This window comes from Panthera pardus, unplaced genomic scaffold (assembly GCF_024362965.1).
Source record: "Panthera pardus isolate Hobbes unplaced genomic scaffold, ASM2436296v1 HiC_scaffold_21, whole genome shotgun sequence".
NCBI classification, from domain to species: Eukaryota; Metazoa; Chordata; class Mammalia; order Carnivora; family Felidae; genus Panthera; species Panthera pardus.
Window position 1 is genome coordinate 62,606,962 of NW_026526777.1, and position 19,702 is coordinate 62,626,663.

A 19,702-nucleotide genomic window follows, 5' to 3' on the forward strand; every position below is an offset into this window, starting at 1 on the left:
CACAAATACTCAACTCTGGCATTGTCGCACAGTAGCAGCCAGAGCCCATGGTAAAGAAATGGCATGGCTGTATTCCAGAAGTACTGTACTTACAAAAATAGCCCATGTCAGATGGCTGGAGGCAGTAGGCTACTGTTTGCTTATCTCTGGTCTAGGCAGTCAAGTGCATCAGATCAGCTGTAGATTCTGTGATAGCTGTGACATAAGCAGATGCATTTTTATCTGATCCTCTTTGGTTTTATGGAAGAGGATGGTTCCTGCACAGAAATAGGCACTAAAACCAAAATGGCTTCCTGGCTGAGCTGGTCATTGTAAAAACAAGCAATGGCACAATCCCATCATTCTAGTATCTCCCTCTGAAGTGGACAGCTCAGGTTCTCTAATCTATCACCAAGCATTGATTAGCCAAATGTGCTTAGCATTACCAAAAGCCATGCGGAATCCAAAAAAGGAAGGCCACAGTCCATTGTTCTTAAGCATTCTTTTGTTATTATGGTACTAAGACAAAAACGCATAACCACAGCGAATTCAAATACCCATGGATAACTTATTAAAAGTGCTGGTAACACTTGGTTAAACATTGAAACTGCATACTTTCTTTTGTTACCAAAATAAATTCCACTTCATCCAAATACTTAAATGTAAACAAAATGGAAACATAGTGCTAGAAGTAAACACAGGATGGGTATATACTTTTTATAATCGTGGAGTTAGGAGAAACTTTCTATTGAGAACATGAACTCAGAATCCACAAGGAAAAGATCACAGAAGAATAAAAAGGAGTTATGTAAGACAGTCTGCCATAAACAAGACCAAAGGAACTGGGTAATTATTTTTAATACATATGGTATACAAAGAGGGAGTCACTCAACTTTGTGAGCTCGTAAAAATCAATAGACAATGATGAATACTGTAACAGAAAAGTAGTCATAATTTACAGAAGTACACATTGCCATTTAATCTTATGCCTCTGAGTAGATGCTAAGAAAATAAAGGAAAAAAAAAATCCGGACCAAAATCAATTGGACTTCATCACCTAGGGACAGGTCAGCTGCGGTCTTGGTTCCTCGGATCACATGCCCTTCCACTTCTCCTTCTGAGGATGGCCATCCTGGAACCCACACTGGGAGAGGCACATGGAGCTCCTCTTGTCTCAGCTGGGCCTGGCCTTGAGTCATCCTAGCCCAGGAGTCAGACATGAGACCAAAGAAGCCTCTAGATGATCCCAGCTCCCAGCCATTCAAGTCACTCCCAGCCCTCGGATCTCCCAGCTGAGCCCCCAGACAGCAGGGAGCTGTTGCCACTGTGCACTTTCTGGAATCTTTACTCACAGACTCCATAAGCGCAAAAAAGCCGTGATGGTATCATGCACTGAACTTGGGCTGGTTGGTTATACAGCAGGAAACTGGACACTGTCCACCACAAACGAGGCAGCCTGAGGTCGATGCAGGAGGGAAGCCATATTGGGAAGGGTCTTGGAGACAAAACAGAGCACAGCAGTTCACCCAGCTACAATCCAGAGGGATGATAATCTTAGATGCTGGATTCAACAGCAGCCGCAGGGACGGGTAAGACTGGGAGCAAGAGCACCAGCCCCGGGCACAGCCAGTTATGTGGATGTCCAGCGCCAACCAGCTCTCAAAGTCACAGTCAATCTTGGGAAATGGACTCATTTAGGAAGAATATTCACTGCTCAAGGTGAAGCAAAGGATACATCTGGAGAACAAATCTGGGAGGCGCTGTTTCACTCAGCAGATGGCAGAGAGGACTTGATGGATGCATGTTAGAGGAAGTGAGTAGAGCAGGAGACCAGGCAAGCTGGGCGTGGGAAGGACAGCCACGGGCAGGAGAGTGGGCTGGCTGCTGCCTGAGAGCAGTGAAATGCAGCCTGGAGCAGGACGATGGATCCACGGATCCACGGATCACGGATCCAGGAGTGAGCAGAGGGCAAAGGCCAGCTCAGTGCCACTGGGGGATGTTAGGGAGATCACACCTTCACTGAGTCTCTCTCTCTCTCTCTCTCTCTCCAGTTAGAATGCTTCTCCTTTCCCACTTACCAACCTTAAAATAAAACCCTAACACCTTAGCAAAGTCGACCCTGTAGGATTGGCCCCTGCCTAGCTTCTCTCCCCTTCCCTGGCTGCAGCCACGCTGGAACCCTTTCCGTTTGTAAAGCTCTCAAACCTTTGGATCTCACAGCCACCCTTCCCCCTGGCATGCTTAGCCTCTACCCCTGGCTCCTGGTCATCATTTGGGTCCAAGTGAAAGTTCTTCCCTCCCAGAAGCTCTCTCTGACCCTCCTACATAAAGGATTAAATCTGCTAATTACCTTCTGTTTTGTTTTGTTTTTCTTTATTGTACTTATAAGCATCTAAACTCATCTTGAATACTGTCCTTCTTCCCTTCCTAGAATCAACTGTGACCCCTGAGGTCTGGGACCTTACCTGTCTTGGTCAGTGTTGTATTTCCAGCACCTAGGATAAGACTTCCCTTTCAGTAAGTGCTCAATAAATGTATGTTGAATATAAATAAATAAAATTCCTTTCTAGACAAACTCTTATCCATGCTTCAAGACCCAGCTCAAGTGGAACACCCTACAAAGCCTTCCCTGACGAATACCCTCCAAGCACAGTTGGAGTGCTCATACTTGGTGCTGCAGCTGCTAAACCAAACACCCACTGTCACTTGTTCCATGAGTTCTGAGCTCTGCTACACTCCCCAGGTTGCAAGTCTCCCTGGTGGGCTAAGTTGATGAAAGTGGGCTCTGTGGCTCAAGCAGCCAGTCTGAACTCGCAGAGTAACCTCATCAGATGGAGGGCCTCGCAGAGGGCTAGGAGTGTGGCTTCCAAAGCCAGACTCTCTGGGCTCGAGTCCCAGCAGATCTTGTTGTGTGAATTTGGAAAACATTTTTTATCTCTCTGGGCCTCAGTTTCCTCATTGTGAAATGGTGATAACAATAATTAACCAGAGAGAGTTGTGATGAAACACTAAGACACGTGACCTGCTTACATAGCTGGCACAGAGCAAACATGTACGAGTTAAGTGACTCTATATTGAACAGTTGTATCTTTGGCATAAATCCATATGGTATAAACAGATAAAACAGAATCTGAGAGAAAAGAAGGTGGAGTGAAGGCTATGAAAATACAACAATTGTCTCCGGAACGACACAGATAAGGACCCCTGCCCCCTGAAGAACGCGGGGGTTCCCCTGAGACCCGTCCTCAGGCCGAAGTTCCCAATGACCGAGTGCACACAGGACTCCTGCCCACACGGGGTGACACCAGACTCCCCAAGAGCCTGCCGGCCTCCACCACACAAGACACTTAGATCCTTCTCCGGCTCATCGTCAGAGAACCATAAAGATCTACTTAGAAAGGACTTACTATTTACACGATTCCCAAGAGCCAGCATGCCATCTTACATGGAGCACATGGGAGCCTGGAGCCTCACAAAGGAGACAGGGGTGGCCAGGTGTCCCTGTGATGGCTGGTGCTGATCACTGCCTGCCGCACACACTGGGGCTGGTCCATGTCTCCGCAGGTTTGAGAACAGGTTCTAGACATGCTCTGCAGAGGACGGCAGGGTCTTCCCGGAGCCCAGGCAGCCGAACATCTCCTGGGAGGCGTAGGTCACGTACACGAACCCGTCCTCATCCTGGTAGTCCCTGTAGACCTCTGCCATGGTCACACTCATGCTGACCAGGCTCTTATTGTTCACCAGCAAGTAAAAGGCTTCAGAAGCCCCCAGGACCAGGCGGCTCCTAGGCGGGGGGTGGGGGTGGGGGGACAGGAAAGGGAAACTTTAACTGGGCAGGGCATGGGCTCCTGACCCAAGGCCTGACTTACCTCTGTTTGTTCACTGCAAACATGTCTACCCAAGGAGCCCACTTCCCCGCTCTAGGAATGGTCCTCAAACTTGACAATGACCCAGGAGTGCCTGCTGAAAATACAGATTCCTACACTCCACACTTAGAGATTCTAATTCAGTTTGCCTGGGAAGCATCCCAGAGGGTTGCAGGATCATGACACTCAGGAAGATAGAATTGCTCCCTACTCCTTTCCTGCAGCTTTAAAATACCATAAGTCCTCCCAGTTGGGCCAAAAGGGTGAGGCAATCCTATTGTTTACTAGGGGACATACCAACACAAAAATGCTAAGCAAATAAGCTCTTTGCTCTTAAACCAAAGGTTTGCACATCCCCAGACATACAAACGTGATTACAATATCCTCCAGCATCTCACTGTTAAACAGCCTTGGGATGACATTTTAGAAGGTTGCTGCCTCCAAGTGTGCCCTTCCCCCAAACCCACCTGCCCCTGGCCATCTCTCCCCCACCTCAAGGAAATGGAGAAACAGCAAAGTTCAATTGGACATGCTGTAAATGTCAAGGTCAGTCTGAAGCCTGGCTCATCCTGGAGTGGAGGACAATGTGATGATGTAGACGCCCAGGTAAGGGCTCTGCACCCCCTGCAGCACATTTCCATGTGCTCTGCTTGCAGAGGCAGCCCAACCTGCCCACTCTGGCCTCAAAGCTTTGAACCTTCAGGTCCATGTGGCTTTGGGACACAGGTGGCTGGAAGCTGATTAATTTTACAACTAGATAATCCTTCCTAAAATAACCCCAGAGATTTTAGCTTTGACAACTGTATGGCTGTCTTTGGGTAAAAAAGAAGTGTTCTGCAATGGGTATGGGTGGAGCTGGGAACGAGCGCATTGCCTTCAGCTCTGCAGGGAACTCTGCTCCTAGAGTCTACACCCCCATCTCCTGTCCTTGGCCATGCTCTCTTTCCATGGGGGTTGTGGCATTCCTTGGAGGAGGAGGCTGTGGACGAGGATTTTTGTCTATTCTTTCACTGCTGTAAAGACAGAGCCCAGAAAGAACACAGAACATAACTGATGCTCAATACACATCCTGGAACATCAAAAGTTGGATGGAGAGTGGGTCAGGGCTGGTGGAAAGGAGATGACTCTTGTCTGGGACGGAGAAAAAGAATAGCTCTCGGAACTCAAAGGGTTGTTTCTGAGGGAGGTGGGGGAGGGGAGGTCACACTATGTTACATCAACATGTTGGGATATAATCCTAACTTTCATGCTCCCTTAGCCACCTCTGTTCACACTGGGCCAACGTAAGCTTTCCTGAGGAGAGGAAATCAGGACGCTCTTAAATAACTCATCAAGACAAACAAAACCGAGAGCAACACACATTCATAATGAACTCTCCAAGCAACAAGCATCTAGGCAGCTTGCAAGGGCTGGCCTCACCGGACTTTTCAACCCTGTGAGGAATTACCTCCCGGGTTGTATTCACATTACTCCCAAGTCATTTTTATTGAATCCATGTGTCAGGTGACACTACTTAACCCTCTGAAACTTTAAAAATTGCTCCATTTTCTTCACTGTGCCTTAACCCAAGGAAGGGGCATGTGTGGGTACTCCTTCCCTGTTCTGCCACCCAGGGTCTAAGCAGTGCAGGGAGTATTTGCCTTTTGAAGAGGTCCCCAATCCCCTGGTGCACACACCCTTTAAAGGTACTGTGTCTCTCCTGGGAAAATGCAGACTGGGTTTTAAACAGCACGTAGAGGAAAGGCATTTTCGGTCTAGTTTCAGAGCCAAGACTACCTCTGAAACATTTTAGAAGAGTTACTCTCTTTAGATTTGTTATCTGTGGGGTTCCCCCACCTGTTTAAACTGGATTAGTTCTCAGAGCATCTTTTCTGGGCACTACAGATGCTAAAAGGTGAGTCACAGAGAAAATGTTTTCCCTCTCTTCCAGAATGCTCCCATCCTCAGAACCAAACCAACTAACAAAGCAAACAGAAAAAGCCCAGCACATGCCGCCACATGTACTTTGTCACCTACCGGATGATGCTGAGGAACTGGGTCATGGTCAGCTCTTGAGGGACCAGGAACTTGGTCTTGTCCAGCAGAGGCAGGAACTTTTCCCTGGGATAGCGCTCCACTATCACCTGTCAAGAGGGTCAACCGCTAAGAATGTGACAGAGCTCTCACTGCCTTAGAAACTTAGAACAGGGAGAGCCAGTGGGGATTTTTTTTTTGTTCTTCTTGTTATATTTGGGGTTTTGTTTTTGTTTTTGTTTTTGTTTCAAGAAACAAGGCATACTCCTTTTCAAAAAGCACAATGGAGTCTTACCGGGATCTTGTTTGGGAACTTTGCCCGGATTCCAGCAACTTCCTCTTGTCTGGTTGCTGTGAATATTTTAAAGACAAAAGAATAAGTAAACAGCAAGAGAAGCCTGTATCCTGTTCCCTCTCTCTGGCAACCCAGACAGCAACTCTGAGAACTTTACCTAAACTCTTCCTCTGCTTGAAGGGTCTGAGGCTTTGGGTTTTCTGTGGAGTCTGCATTTTGCTCAACAGCTGTGTCTGTGTCTGACTTAAAAAAAAAAAAAAACAAAAACCCACAACCAGGACCTAATTCATTCCTCCAGCTGCTTCCAAACCACCCGCAGGAGTCTAAAGGAGGCCCTTATGTAGGGCTGTGTGACATCAGGCGTCTCCAACCCGCCTTTCCCACCCCCTCCCTGGGCAGGAGGAGGTCAGTCCTGAGGAAGGACCTGTAACAGCCACCTGCTTGCTGGTCCGAGAAGGCCACTTTGCTCATGATCACTTCAAGATATTTCTTTGCTGGAGAAATTAGGGTTCACAGCAAAACCAGGGGCTGTGTAATCAAGCAGACTAGGTCTGCACTGAGAACTCTGGAGAGGTCAAAGAGCTGTTTGCTAAGGACACTCTTGTGCTTCCATAATGAGCTATCTTGAAGGTGGGCCAGGATGGGGCCACCCAATGCTGAAGTAGGCTGCTTAATTCTCACAACAGACCTTGTCATTTTTCACAGAAAGAAACCTTTGATCAGAAAGGGAAAGGCATTTGCCCAAAGTCACACAGCTAGTAAGAGAGGCCGTTGAGGTTAAAACTCAGAGTTGGTACAAGGTAGGGCTACACTCTAGTATATGCTGACATTTTATCTTGTCTGCAGTAAAGGAGAGAAGGAAGCTCAGTGACCCCAGAGATCTCCCTTTAAGAGATAAGAAACAGGGGTGCCTGCGTGGCTCAGTTGGTTAAGAGTGGCTCTTGATGTCGGCTCAGGTCATGATCTCCGGCTCTGCATCAGGCTCTGAACATGGAGCCTGCTTGGGATTCTGTCAGTCTGTCTCTCTCTCTCTCTCCCCCTCTGCACCTCTACCCTGCTCATGCTCTCTCTTTCTCCAAAAGAGAGAGAGAGAGAGAGAGAGATAAGAAACAAAGGCCCGTGAAGGTTAACTGATTTGCCTGGGATTCAATGGCTGGTAAGAGGCGAGACACAGATCTTCTAGGTCCCAGCGTCCAGGGCTTGCCTCCAGACATGTACGCCCATCATCCGGGAAGACCTCTGGACTCTGAATGTAAAGACGGTTTACATTCCCTGTACTTATTTCCTGGAAGGGTCACTCAACAGTGAAGAGTTTTTGAATGAACAGAGAGTGATAGGAAGGTGATGGTACACCCTGTATGTTTACTTCGTGAATCAAAGAGTGGGAACCTCAGTGCTTTGCTTAATCATCAGGAATGGACATCGAGTGATGAAATGATGGCCTCACTGACAAGTGGCCTCATCCTCTCTCTTTCCCTCTGATGCCCTTTAGAAAGGGCGCAGGCCCTGCACGTCTGTAGTCAAGCAACTTTCAAATGCACAATCTCACTTAAACCTCAGTCGCCTTGTGGGTGGGAAGGGCAGGCAGGATGCGCACTTTGCATATCCACACCTGGCGAGGTGCACCAAGGTAGAGTCCTGTCCAGACCGTCCAGTTCCAAGAGTGGTCCCCACACCCAGGACCAGCAAAGCTGGCTCTGGGCCTGGCCCTCTAAGTACCACCTCAATTTCTGATTTAGATAAATCACTTCACTTTACTGATATGGTTTTCCTTGTTGAGAACTGGTTTTTTTTACCTGATTAAAATGGTTTTTTACCTCATGCAGAGTGGTGAAGCGAGACTTGAATGAACTCATTTCTGTGCAGGTGCCTGCACAGGGCCTGGCACCAAATCCCCCCACACTGGGCCTCCCCAACCCCCCACAGGCTGGGAACGTGGACGTGCACAGAGGTTTGAAGGCTGAAGGAAATAGCTCTGGGTTGGGGCCAGGGGAAAATAAGTCCCAGCTGCAGTGTTTGGTTATTAGGGCTTTGAGATGTTTCCTAACTGAGCTGCATTTGGCTTTCTCAGCTGGCACCTGGGATTATTATTTCAGCCAGGCCTACCTCTCCGGATGGAATGGGAGTGAAGGGGGTAGTAGAATAAGGGAATTGGGAAGAAAATAAAATGTGGCAATATTCATAGAGTGTATTGTCATTCAGGAAGAGAGTGGGCTAGATCATTTTTCTCTTGTGGAAAAGCTTCTTTTTTTGAGGGGAGCAGTGTGTCGGTGGGGGCTGTGTAGCCCCATCATGCTCCTGGGGCTGAGGGGCAGGACTCAGTCGGCCAGAACGTGACCAAAGCCATATAATGTCGATGCTACAAGGACTGTGGGGAAGGAGATAGGAATAACACGTGGTAAATGGCTGAAGCAAGAGTGCAGGCTTGATCTGGAGTCCTGGCTATTGATGTTTAAATAAACAAAATCCAGCTTTGTTCTTCTTAGAGCTCTACCTGTCTCGCAGACAAGGCATATGAAAGATGAGATGGCTGAGGTCGTTCTGATTCACCCACCCCACTCCCCTCTGGTCTGGGGCCTGGACAGAGCTCCTGGGAGGAGAGAGAGCAGGTGAGATGAGATGTAGGGCGCTTGCAGTGGGATTAGGAAGACTTATTTCTCCCCACCGCCTTAAAATAGCAACCAATCTTCCCATGACTCTACCAGACATGTAACTGTCATGGAAAGGACAGCTTTGAAAACAGACTTGGGTCCCAATTACTTCTTTGAGCCTCATGTTATTCATTAGTGACATGAATATACTTTTTTGCTCATCTCGTGGGTTTGTGTGATGATGAAATGTGGGGGGCTCTGGGATGTCCATGTATACGTGGCATGGCACAGTGGGGCTCAGGAAACACAAGTTCTTTCACTACCCAAGTCCCATAGCCTGTAGCCTAGTCCGCTCTGCTCATGCTTCTGGAACCTTCTGCAAGAGTTGTTGGAGCTCACTCTTTCCACTGAGCTCACTGCCTGTCCCCTTCTTCAGCTGCGGTCTGGAGTCTGTCCCAACATCAATGTGTACTCTTGGGAGGTCAGCGGTAACACATACAAACCCCTCTTTTTAATCCTTGTTTCATTTGGTCTTTGATCTGTCAACATCTTCTCCTTCTGAAAAGTCTCATCCTTTGGATTCCAGGATCCCACTTTTTTGGGATTCTTCGCCCTTTTGTCCCCACTTCTGAAGCTGCGAGTTCTCCTTAAGTTTCCTAAGGAGATAAGTGTACTCTCCATTGGTCTGGATTAAATTCACATTTATCTATGTGAATAAAAGCATTCACAAAACATCTCTGTATTTCTTGACCTGTGGCCATCTGCGGATTGCATCGAATGCCTGGAAGCCTGTGGAAGTGCAGCGTCCCCCTGGGATCAGCGTGCTTCCAAACCCCCACTATGGGGCGGGGGGTGCTGCCCTAAGCCCCTGCTATGTACAAAGTTTAGAGCCACCAGGCTCTTGATCTTGCCACCACCCACTCCTCACCTTGCTTCATATGCTTTCCTGGGATGATTTTAACTATTCCTGAGGAGTGAGGTGACTCGGTTTCTCCAGTGTGATTAAATCCAGGCCTGTCCCTGGGCAAATGTAGATGTTTGGGGCTTACAGAGGGACTAAGACAGATCTACTTTGCTTTCCCATCCTATCCTAGTGAGGCCACTCTTATTCATCCTTCCTGGCGACAAGCATTTATTCTTAGGAAACAGGTGTGGAAAGTTACCGCCAAATGGAAGTGATTTGCGTGTACATCTCCGAGAAGTGGCCGCTGCAGGTTGGAGGGCTTGAGTAGAAGGAAGTCTCCATCAGTGTGTCCATTTCAGACAGGACAGGTTCTGGAGGTGGCCGCAGAAGGCCACCTGACTCCTCCAGGGAAACTTGCCTGGACTTTGTGGCTTCACAGAGGCACCAGGGGAGCCAGACGGGAGATGAGTGGCAAAGCGGACCTCTCTGCTGCAGAGATGCCTGAAACTTCTCACCCTAGATAAGACTCACTCCAGGTGGGAAGGCGATGTTCACATCCACAAGGTAGAAAGCTGAAATTCCAATTCACTTCATTCCATCTTGTTTTCTTCATCAAGTGCCCTTGAAGATGCTGCTTACCAGCAAGACTTGTTTATCTGATCAACATCGATGAAAATACTTTGAGTCAGATCGTCAAAGAAAATAGAAGATTCTGGTGCCCAGTCCCAAATTAGCCACTGAATGATGAAGTCACTTGAGCTCAGAATTTGCTTAGTTAGCCCATGAAATCATTTCAGTGCTGGTACTTTGCTATCATGTCCCAAGGACAAAAATAATCCACAATAGCTATTCAACGACTGAGAGTAAGACCCTGTCTGTCTGTGCAGCCCCAGCACCTAGCACAGAGCTGGACATACAGTTCATGCTCTATAAAGTTAAATGGATTTATCTGCATGCAAATGTCTAACACAGAGAAGTGCCCACATGGTGGGGTTGCCTGAAGCCCTGCATGCAGGAAAGACAAACTCCTATCCAGACTATGTGTTGGTTACATTCAGATCATTTGCAGCATCTTCTAGCAGTAAAATGAGGCTGATGGCATCTGTCACCATTGGGTAACTGGTTGACTTCCTTGAAGACTTCATGATCTCAGGGCTCTGGCATCAGTCTCCATTGGGTGATTCGACATGTGGCAACAGTGCAGTGGTAGCTAGATCTGGTGAGATGGGATTCATGCTGCCGGGCCCGTGCCTAGCCTCCATCCCATGGAATTGCCACCATGGGTATTCCTTCACACGGTCATTGTTCCAATGCTGGGAAAAGTGGGTATTAGTGGCCAAAACCAACTGGATGACTGGCCACATCATTCTGTGTCCTCAGTTGTTTAATGCCTTCTTGGTGGTAGATCTCTGTTGGCATTCATGTGTGTTATAAAGACCTCCACACTTCACACCTATGCCCATAGGTGTGTCTTCATACCTCTTTCTTAGATGTCCCTGTCCCCATTCTTCAGGTGTTCTTCTCATAGCTCCTGACCAATCAGCCAGGACCTCTGCCGCTGCCCAGGAATCTGTATTTACCCCAAGTGAATGACTGGGTGCATTGCCCAAAGCTCTGCCCGGGGGCAGGACTGCCTCTCACCGCTGACTCCAGGGCATAGGAATGGGGCTGGCACGTCCTGCACCTTGCACATATACTGAGCCTACACACCTGTGAATTCAGGGCAGCCTTTTCCTTCCTCTGTCAATGGATTGTAAACGACCCTCCTCAACAACAACCAGAGTGAAGGAAGGAAGCACATGGGCACAACAGTGGCAAATCACACAGGGGTCTGGGCTACCCACAAATGCAGTGTTCTGTGCCCTTGGCTCTGTGTATCTAATCCTATCCCTTCAGCTTCCTGATGGACTGTTGCTGGGTCTGACTAAATCTATCTCATAGTGGCCAGGTCTTAATGTCCATGATCAGCTAATGTTAAATGATGAATCATTCTCTGTTGCAGGTGACATGGCTATGCTTTGGAGCCCAAGGGGTCTAAACTGTGACTGTTTTATTGGGACTGACCATAAACCCAACACAACATCTTTTTTCATCACAGATACCATTAGGTCTACCTGGTCATATGGCCCAAGAGACATGGCTACTTGCTACAGAGTTCTTTCTTGCTGTGGCCACACTCAAAGCTGGCAACATGTTATGTCGTCTAGTATATTTTCAAGTGCAGAATATGCTGTCTTTGGAACCCAGAAAAGGCAATCAAGCATTGCATTTCCTTCTTTGTAGTGGGAGGTGTGCTATACAATAATTTGTTCTTGACTATTGAAACGATGTCCCAACATACCCAGACCACAGACTCCCTAAAAGCTTGATAGCTTAGGCAGGCCCCTGAGTCACTGAAAGATTTATATCCCACCTCTGGAAAGCATAAATGTGCCTCAAAAAGGCTTCTAATGTACTTGCTACTTCGTGCTCATTTGAATGGATCAACATCATATCATTGATATATTGGACCGATGCCATATTACTTGGGATGTCTGGAGAATCTATTTCCCTCCAGACTATCATATGACAGAGGGTAGGTGAACTAACATAGCCTTGCACTATCTGCTCCAAGTAAATGCAAAATGTTTTTAGTTCTTTTCGATAGGGATGGAAAAGAATGCACTTGCAAGATCATGGGCCACATACCACGTATCTGAGGCTATGTTAGTATTTTACATCTAGCAGAGCAGCTACAGTGGGGCTTCTATTTTGGTTGAGCTTCCAAGAGCCAACCTAAAACATCATGGAAGTGGCATCATCTTCTATGGTCCTTGCCAGGATATCAAATCCTTGCAACAGGGAAATGCTCTCACGTCAGTAACCTCTCCCTTATCTAACTTTGTGTTTCATGTCTGCCCACCACATGTACCTCTCATCCAGCACATTTAGAATCAAGACTTCTATGTTCTCTCCTGGCTCCAGGGGTACTTTTTGTTAAGTCCTACAGCTCCTCTGAGAGGAAGATACACCCCACCTCTCCTACTGGCCATTTTATGCTAATAACCAGGTTTAGGTCACAATTTACCCAGCTGCTTATGTCAAACTAAACCTTTTTATTAGCATAATGGCCAGTGGGAAAGGTGTGGTAGTTGCTAATCAGGGACGCATGTTCCCCTGTAAGGTGACTGTCTCTGCATGATCTTCAGGGGAGGGAGAAAAACTAGCTTTTACCTGGAAAGAGCAGACCAGATCTTTCAAGGGCACATAGGGGCTCAAGAGTTTCAAATTAATTGAACCACGTGTATGTACCTCAAATCTCAGGCTCCAGTCATTCCCAACCAGGACACTGACCTCAGAATAGCAGACATGCCTACACTGAGAATTCATCCTTCTCTGCAATTCTATTCCTCTTGTGATTATACTGTGGCCCTGAAACTCAGTTCCTCTGTCCTCCAGCTGAAAGAGATGGGAGTCTCTTTCAAGGAGGCCCTCTGGATTTCATACTTTGCCTTTAATGGATAACTAATCAATTTTAGTCTTTCTCTTACTTTCTGGACAGCATCATAGCCCCCAGCAATAGTTATGGGACCCCATCATCCTTATAATTATCCTCTGTTTTTTAGTTCTCGAATGCCTGATACACTATGTCTCTAGCACACGCCCCTTCCACTGCTTACCACCCCACCTCCTGAACACCTCTGCAGCTGGGGAGTAAGCGCTCCAGCCCTGGCCAGGGGACTTGGTCAGTGTCACTCAGCATGCTCCCCAGGCTTTATTCAGGTTTGCCACTGTTACCTTCACTCATGGAATCATATCATGCATGTCCTTAGGCTGGGGGGTGGAAGCTAACATTACCTATACATGACAGGTTAATCCATTTTCTCACTTAATTCTTCTGAAAAGAGATAAAAAGACACCTGAAGGTCAGAAAGTTTAAGTAATTTGCTCGAGAATCCCTCAGCTGGTGAGATTTGAGCCTATGACTATATTCCACCAAAACCCATTATGATACAATGTTTTTCATTCTAGAATTTTACAAGTTAGCTTAACATAGAGCCATTGCTATCAGGGAAAACACTTCCTGAAACGTTTCCCTAGCAGCTGCAAGCTTAGGTCTTCACATGCACAGAACCTCTATCCCTTCAGCAAGGGATCCCCAAATTTTATTATTATTATTATTTCTTTTTAAAAAATTTTTAATGTTTATTTTTGAGACAGAGAGAGAGACAGAGACAGAGCATGAGCGGGGGAGGGGTAGAGAGAGAGGGAGACACAGAATCCGAAGCAGGCTCCAGGCTCCCAGCTGTCAGCACAGAACCTGACGCGGGGCTCGAACTCACAGACCTCGAGATCATGACCTGAGCGGAAGTCGGTCGCTCATCGCTCAACCGGTTGGGCCACCCAGGCGCCCCATTATTATTATTATTATTATTATTATTATTGAGGCATAATCGACATATAACATTGTATTAGTCTCAGGAGGACAATGTAACAATTTGAGATTTGTATATATCGCGAAATGATCACCGGAGTAAGTCTAGTTACCACCCATCGCCTCGTAGACTTAAATTATTTTTTACTTGTGACTCATCACTTTTAAGATCTACTCTTTTGGCAACTTTCAAATATATAGTAATGTTAACTATAGTCACTATGTTCTATATCACAGCCTCAGGACTTACTTATTTTATAACCGGAGGTTTGTACCTTCAGACTCGCTTTTCACCCACTCCTCAACTCCCACCTCCGGCAACACCAACCTGTTCTCTGTAGCTATGAGTTTGGGTTTTTTGTTTGTCTTTTTTTTTTTTTTTTTTTTTTAGAGTCCACCTATAAGTGAAATCACACAATATTTGTCTTCCTTGGACTTATTCCACTTAGCATAGTGCTCTCTAAGTAAGGAGCCTCCGAGTTTGGATTAAGGACAGATAGTGTGCTAGAGCTCTCTCCACAACACAGACAGTCCAGGTTTCCACCACTGCCCACGCTGTGCAGCCACATGAAGCTGCTCACACCGAGCTGCTCACACAGAGGCCCAGCAGGCTATTTGCAGATGCTGTGGTGCCAGAGGGAAGAGCTGTGGCCCCACCTGACGGGCTCCCAGGCCCTGCAGGTGGTTCCTCCTTCCTGACTCAACCTACAGGTGCTAATGTTCCACCTGGGAGGGGAGAAGATTCTCTGGTGCAGGCATTCCAGGGCTTGCCAATCCCTTAGCCACAGGAGAGTAGAAAGAGAAAAGAATTCTAACGTGGAAGAGGAGAGAGCCCTGCAACGGGAGGGGAAGGACTGCAGGAAGGAGCGGGAGCTCGGGTTTGTAAGAGCCAGAGGCATTTCTTGTTTTTGGCACCTGTTGCACTCAGGGTTGACCTGTCCAACTGGGCAGCAGTCCTGGTGTCTGGGAGAAGCCCCACTTCAGGCATCTTCAGAAGCTGGGGGAGCTTGTACATGGCCTTCCAGGAAGGTCTGAAGCCCTGAGGCCCCGGAGTTCACTCAGCCTGAACCCATCACACAGAGTCACCTGAGTCAGCTGAATCCTAGCACCCTGATTCTGGAAGCTTCCTTCTTGTCACTGAGCTTCAGATTCTATCTTTAGAATGGAGACAATTATTTTGGCTTCACGATATAATATATTCATGTTTTTCACTCCAAAAATATTTATTGGATACCTACCACATGATAGACACCCATCCCTGGTCCTAGGGATGTGCCAGGGAAGTAAAAACAAACAAGGTCTCTTAGTGCAGGCCACGTACAGCTTAGTGGGGAGGCAAGTGATGACAGAAAGAACACACAACTGTGGTGCATGCAGTGAAGGGGGGTCATTGTGCTTGGGGGAGGACCTGTGAGGCGGTCTGGGTTAGTGGATGCAGAGGCAGGTGGGGAAAGGTTTCCTGAAGAAGCCATATTTGAGCACACATTTCCAGAATGGATAGGCACCAACCAGGCAAAGTGAGGCAGTGGCAGAGATAGGGGTGGGGGCTAGGGAAGTGTTTGAGGCAGAGGGAACAGGGTGACTAACAACAGGGTATGGTGTGGTGGGAGAAGTGCTGGCTTCAGTATTGAAAGCCAGGAGGGAAGGGGTGCGGAATGGAGCTGCAGAGCCTTGGAGCCCATGGGCCCTGCAGCGTGATTTTTATCACAAAGGCAACATGAAAGGGCCCAAGCAGAGCATAATGGATTACATCTTCAATTTGAAAAAATGGTTCAGATAGGAATGTGGAGAATGGCCTGGAGGCAGAGCTCTTGTAGTGATTTAAGGGAGCAAAGACGGAAGGTTGGTTCCAAGTGGTCACTGTGCAGATTTACAAACTGGGCACTTTGGGAATGTTATTTGGGAAGGAAAATGGAGGAAACTTGGTAATTGATTATACATTACAAGTTGATGCATTACGGTTCCTAGATGTATGGCTGAAGTAACCAGATGGCTTGTATTGTCATCAACTGAAATGGAAGACCTGGCTCAGGGCCAGGCTGACTTTGGGCTTTGGGGCATGTTGAGATTGGGGTGCCTCTGAGATGTCCAACAGGAGCTGGAAAGGGGAGTGTTGCTATGTGGGCAGAGTTCTAGATGTGTGAGTTAATGCTGAAGAATGTTTAAGCTAAATGTGCAGCTGAAGTGGCTGGGGAGGAAACAGAGAGGGCCCAAAGAGGACCCTGGGACCAAACCTGGAGCAATTCTAGGGACCAAAGATGTATAGAAGGGGGTGAGCCTTCCAGAGAGACAGAGGTGAGCCAGTGAGAGACGGGTGAAGCCAGGCTGGTGTGATGGGAGTGAGGTGTGCTCTCCAGGGGAGTCGTGCACTCCAGGAGAGGGACATGCCTTTGGATGCTGCTTAGGTGAGGAATGACCAATGGGAAAGTACTTCTCGCTTTGGCCGCATGCGCGATTGGAGTCTGTCGTGGAGTGACTTTTTTGAAGATTGAATGGAATAGTCCTGGGTTCCTATTCCTCCTCCTCCTCCTCGTCCTCCTCCTCGTCCTCCTTCTCCTTCTTCCTCTTCCTCCTCTTCTTCCTCTTATTCTCCTCCTCCTCCCCTTCTCCTCCTTCTCCTTTCTCTCTTCTTCTTCTTCCTCTTCCTCCTCCTCCCTCCTCCTCCTCCTTTCTCCTCCTCTTTCTTCTTCTTCTTCTTCATCTTCTTCCTCTTCCCTTCCTCCTCCTCCTCCTCCTTCTTCTTCTTCTTCTTCTTCTTCTTCTTCTTCTTCTTCTTCTTCTTCCTCTTCCCCTCCTCCTCCTCCTCCCTTCTCCTCCTCCTCTCTCCTCCTCCTCCTCCTCTTCCTTCTTCAAGTTTATTTATTTATTTTGAGAGAGAAAGGGAATGTGTGATCAGGGGAGGGGCAGAGGCGGGGGGAGAGAATCCTAAGCTGGTTCCACACTGTCAGCACAGAGCCCTACTCAGGGCTCCATCTCATGAATGGTGACATTGTGACCTGAGCTGAGATCAAGAGTTGGACACTTAACCAACTGAGTCACCCAGGTGTCCCTAGACCTGGCTTTTTAAACCCAATATATCACCTTGAGGATATCTTCAATAGCCCCATAATACTATTATTTACTTCATACTTTTTTAAAGTGACTAAATTTTTAAAAACATAGATGCACGTAGTTTGAAACAAAAACTTATATCATTGATGGAACCAATATAATTCACTATAAATGGTATATTTTTAACAAGGCAATGCTAGACACATTAGTTATGATAGCCTTACCCCAGGAGACAAGGATTTGTGTGACCTGACCCCTAAGTGTCTTCTGCTACATGTACCCTTCCTTACAATGACAAGGTGGCCATGATGGAGGGAATGAAAGACAGCCCTGGAATGGAGAGAAGAGGGGAGACAGCAGAGGTTGCAGAGAAGGGTTTTCCTTTCAATTGTTGACAATATCTAACACATTTGGCGTTAGATCTGTCGGTTTACTAGGAGCCTCCTAGATTCTCTGACAGGAAGGAGTTGAATATAAGGAAGAATTGAGTGATTTAGAAATATTCTCATCCTTGAAATACATGCTATTTACTCAGCCTTGACCATCCCTGTGGCCATCCCTGCATATGCCTTGCCACCTGTGACACAGTGACTGCCCTCGGAATTTTAAAAGCCCTGAATAAGACTTCTCAGGCCTCGACTCAAGTGCAAACCTCAGTCAGGACCCTTCGTCGCCTGATCCCAGTGTTTCCAACACCAGGACTCATGCTTCCCAGCAAACCCTCTGGTCCAGCTCCTCTCTACCCCTATGGCACCCACTTCAATTTTCTTCCCCAGGTTTTGGATTTTCATCCCCATATTTTGAATGCTTTCAGTAGATTTCCTTCCAATCTTGCACAAACCTTGTTCAAGGGAATATTTTTTTTCCTCCTAAAACATTTCCTGTAATTACGATGTTGCCAAGGACATTTATATTTAACTTTGAATATGTTCATGGCTCAGTAAGTGTGAATGGATTTGGTTTATTCTCAACCAACCATTAGTGAAAATTATGGGAGATACAAAGATGTATTCAGTACAATATCTTCCCTCATTGGGAAGGTAAGAGTGGACCATTTCTTCTTTGCTTGTGTTCTCAAATGTGCACCAACTGGGCTGTTTGTGTCCAAATCTCAGGAACACTGTTTAAGCCAAGAACATGGCTGGAAATGTATTCTTACATGTTCCTCCAGTGGGTGGAGACCATCAAGGAATGATTCAGGTCATGGAACAGGGTGAACTCAGAGTTCCTTATTTTATCTTTCTAAAGCCCTAGCATTGGTTTATATATATTTTTTATCATGTAAAATTACCAAAACAATCCACTTTGAAGTGATAGCTAAGACTAGAAATTTGAATTATCTTGAAACTTGATGGTGGCATTCACTTATTACTGAAATATGTGAATGTTAAACCGTCCTTACACGTGCTCACACCCAATCAAGTGTGGCCACACTGAGGACATTGAGCTCTTTGTCACCCTCTGCTTTTCCTCACGTTGTCCACATTATGTTACCTCAAGTCAGTTTGTGAGTCAATTCTTCAAGTTTAGCAAATGACAAATCTCCACAGTGACCACATTTCCTGACTGGCTTTAACACAATTTTAAAACTGTGGTTTTAACAGCATTGACACAAATGTTCAATTTTTAGTTACTGAAAATGAAATCGTGAATAGTAACTAAAGTAGTTAGTACACCTAAAACTGCTGAAAAAAATTGGTGAAAATGCTGAGCAGAAATCAGTATGAAATTGTGCATTCCCAGGACATTTTCCAACCTAAAATTTGGCACTCAATGTGGTGATATTAATTCTAGACATTTGGAATTTTTAAGATGCTCTTTCTATTTCTGTCCAGAACACAATTTTAATATTATTTTGCCTATTTCTCAAATGGTATTTAAAAAAAAAATTCTAGAAACACCAAGCTTAAAGTAAAAGAAAATAATTACATAATAATAATATAGTCAAATGAAAATTTAAAATATATTACCAAATAAAATATTTAAGTACATTTTATTTATTTTTAATTACATTTAGTTTAAATGAGTTATATTTAAATTTTTATTCAAAAGCACCCAAAGGAAATCAGAATTTAAAATTAAATTGAATTTAAATTTCAATTCAGTTACAAAGTTAAATTCAAAATTATCAGTAAAGGGGTGCCTGAGTAGCTCAGTCAGTTAAGTGTCAGACTTCGGGCTCAGGTTGTGGTCTCATGGCTCATGAGTTTGACCCCTGCATGGGGCTCTGTGCTGACAGCTCAGAGCCTGGAGCCTGCTTCGGATTCTGTCTCCATCTCTCTCTGCCCCTCCCCTGCTCGTGCTCTGTCTTTGTCTCTCAAAAATAAAGAAACATTAAAAAAATTGTCAGTAAAAAATTAGAAATTGCCTAAACTCACTAGTTATAAAATGTTGAAATTTGATTTTGAACAAGAAGCGTGTGAAATAGTCGAGCCTGGTCAGCTTACTCAAAGATTTTAATGAATCGGTAAAAGCATTGAAAGAAGCAGAAAGGAAAGGATTATAATAATAAATCAGTGAGTCCTGACTCAAATTTGAAAAACAATAGCTCTACACATAAAATTGTGACATCAACCCAAACGTTAAGAG

The 19,702-nt window shown here is 46.1% G+C and overlaps 1 protein-coding gene across 1 annotated transcript; it reads right to left on the bottom strand.

The window, feature by feature from the left end:
• Positions 1–665: 665 nt before the first annotated feature.
• Positions 666–6,446, bottom strand: MAP1LC3C (microtubule associated protein 1 light chain 3 gamma). Its single transcript, XM_053909378.1, has 5 exons — positions 6,311–6,446; positions 6,154–6,209; positions 5,862–5,968; positions 3,387–3,763; positions 666–1,474 (listed from the first exon to the last, which is right to left on the bottom strand). The coding sequence occupies exons 1-4, from the start codon at positions 6,366–6,368 to the stop codon at positions 3,559–3,561; spliced, it is 426 nt and encodes a 141-aa protein (XP_053765353.1). The 5' UTR covers positions 6,369–6,446; the 3' UTR covers positions 666–1,474; positions 3,387–3,558.
• Positions 6,447–19,702: the final 13,256 nt, after the last annotated feature.